Raw genomic sequence first — 2,320 nt, 5'->3', positions numbered from 1 at the left:
ATTGCATTTTAAATATTAAATGTTTATTTTTTTCAATTATTCGATGACTTTGTAATTATTTACATAAACTCTTATTTTTATTCTTTTTACAGTAAAATCCGGATAACTTTTGCAATATGAGCGGAGAATTCCTGGAAAAGAAGAGTTATCTGGTTTCTCCACCATAGCGTTCAATCACAACACCTTGTGTGAATAACGCAGTTGCGCACATGAAATCTAACGCTCTCTCACCGCTTTCAAATATGCGATATTAAATATTGCACGCGACGTCATGTGGTCTGCTTTTTAAGCATGGAGAAGCGATACCATTAATATTGGCGAAAGTGCGTGTGCAAGAGTACCAAAGTTATCCCAGTTCTACTGAATAAGTCTTTAACAATCAAAATATCAATAAAGAAAATACATTTAAACATAAAACTTGTGAATCATTTAATATGACATTATATGTACAAGCATAAATATTAGGTACATTCATTTATCCTTTACAATTTAAATGCAATAGAAACATATTTATAAACATATTTTTACATTTAAGAGATGCTCATGATTTCACGAAAAGAAGAAATCAATACAACTCAATATTTCGAAGAATACAATCTTAGTACACACACGTATGGTTCAAAATTAAAATTTATATGTCATAAAACCCTGGATTACGTCCAATTACGTTTTCCGAAATTCTCAAGTTTTTCATTGTGTTCTTGCTATGATTTCTCCTCCTTCTCCTTATTGTATCTTTCTAGTTCTTTGAGAAATTGCGCTTTGGGTTTCATGATGTTGGGTCGGTCGCCACGACACTTAGGACAGAACCATTTACCTTTAGGCTTAGTGGTCAGAGAAACACATGAAAAGTGGAACCATTCTATAGGACATAGATCATTGTCACATAGAATCATCTCGCCATATGATATCTGGTCGCATAGACAGTAAGTTGGCTCGTCAGGATCTATTGCGAGATCATCCTCTGGTGGCGGCGGTGTATCCTCGCGATGCTGATTTTGTTGAGTACCTTGCCGAGATTTTCGTTTCTTTTTCTTACCAGTAGTGGCTGTTGTTGTTTTCTTTTGATTTCCATTGCTTATACTAGACATTGTCGAAGACCTCGTCTCTGTCATTCTATCCATTATATCCATGGAATGGGCTGACTCCATCAAGGTTTCAGTCCTCGTTCTTCTCGCACGTTTTGGGTGGCGTTCTATGTTGTTTGCATGGCTTGCAGTATTCGAACTGTTGCTCATGTTTGATTCACGAACTTCAGAGCTCTCTTGTTCCTTTCCAAAATCTATAAAGGAGTAAAAGTTAGTTATTGGAAATGCATATGTTATTATATTGTTAAACATCAATCTAATAGAATTAAGAATAATATACCTAAGTTCCGATAGTCTAAGTCTAACTGCCTAGATTTGTTCTCTATAAGATCTTGTACTTGCTGAATAATTTGTAATTTTTCGTCTCCTATTTCTTGCGCCGCAATCAGAGCTTGCTGTACTCTTAGCAATGCTCTCCTTTTTATCACAGGATCTGTATCGCTTTGTAATGTTTCCTGATGCTGATCAACTTCACGTAAATATGCTATAGAATATAAAAAGATACTTAAAAACTTTAGTCTTCAATAAATAAGATTTATAATAATTATTTTGAGAAATACTCATAAAAAATCCGTAATATTTGCGCAGCTAAAGTGTAATATGACATTTTTATTTTTTATACAAAAGAAGTCCGCAGATGAAAACAAAGTTAGAGGAATGATAAAGATAGTTCAAACTATATAAAACTCAGGACGTATTTTCAAACTCATATATGTATTATCTGATAAATTATTATATCCATAAATTAAGTTAATTTCGAGATGATAATTTGATCTAAATTACTTTGACAAGTGGCGTCCAGCTCGCGCAAACGGGAAACGTGCCTCTGCAGATCGTTTGGCAGATTTTCCACGCAGTCCAAGTAATTTTCGATATATGTTGCCGAGTAAAGAGCCTCTACCACCGCCTGGTTTAACATAGTTGCACTATTGTTCAGTTTTTTATTTTTTAGTCTTTTTTTCCTTACACAACAATAACATGCAACAATATTATTCGGAGTCGTCAACTATCGTTTTGACGCTTCTGATTTTTGCACCAATAATGGGTCAACCGTCAACAAGAGAGACTATGAAGTCCTCTCGTGGAGAACCGTGAACTACAAATTCGTTTTGTCACAGACTATGTATTATACTAGACTGCTAACAGCAATGCTAAAAATGATGTAAAGGCAACACTGATGTATATATATATATATATATATATATATATATATATATATATATATATATATA

At 33.8% G+C, this 2,320-nt stretch overlaps 2 protein-coding genes across 3 annotated transcripts in view; one reads left to right on the top strand and one right to left on the bottom strand.

Moving 5' to 3' along the window:
* The window catches only part of LOC115244425 (ubiquitin-conjugating enzyme E2-17 kDa), a 6,440-nt gene extending 6,025 nt beyond the window's left edge, over positions 1-415 (top strand). The window contains exon 5 of the mRNA XM_029822037.1: positions 93-415. The gene's annotated coding sequence lies outside the window, so the exon portion shown is untranslated. The remainder of the gene's footprint in view (positions 1-92) is intronic.
* On the bottom strand, positions 404-2,190 carry LOC115244424 (inhibitor of growth protein 1). Of its 2 annotated transcripts, none has more exons than XM_029822035.1 (3): positions 1,872-2,190; positions 1,369-1,572; positions 404-1,282 (listed from the first exon to the last, which is right to left on the bottom strand). In XM_029822035.1, the coding sequence occupies exons 1-3, from the start codon at positions 2,005-2,007 to the stop codon at positions 705-707; spliced, it is 918 nt and encodes a 305-aa protein (XP_029677895.1). In that variant the 5' UTR covers positions 2,008-2,190; the 3' UTR covers positions 404-704. The 2 variants fall into 2 exon arrangements, with proteins under 2 accessions (XP_029677895.1, XP_029677896.1); XM_029822036.1 differs by having other exon boundaries at positions 2,056-2,181.
* Between the last annotated feature and the right edge of the window lie 130 nt (positions 2,191-2,320).

Source organism: Formica exsecta, unplaced genomic scaffold (genome assembly GCF_003651465.1).
Source record: "Formica exsecta isolate Colony F162 unplaced genomic scaffold, ASM365146v1 scaffold82, whole genome shotgun sequence".
NCBI lineage: Eukaryota > Metazoa > Arthropoda > Insecta > Hymenoptera > Formicidae > Formica > Formica exsecta.
Note: the sequence above shows the minus strand (reverse complement) of the source record. Positions and strands in the feature narration are given on the sequence as shown.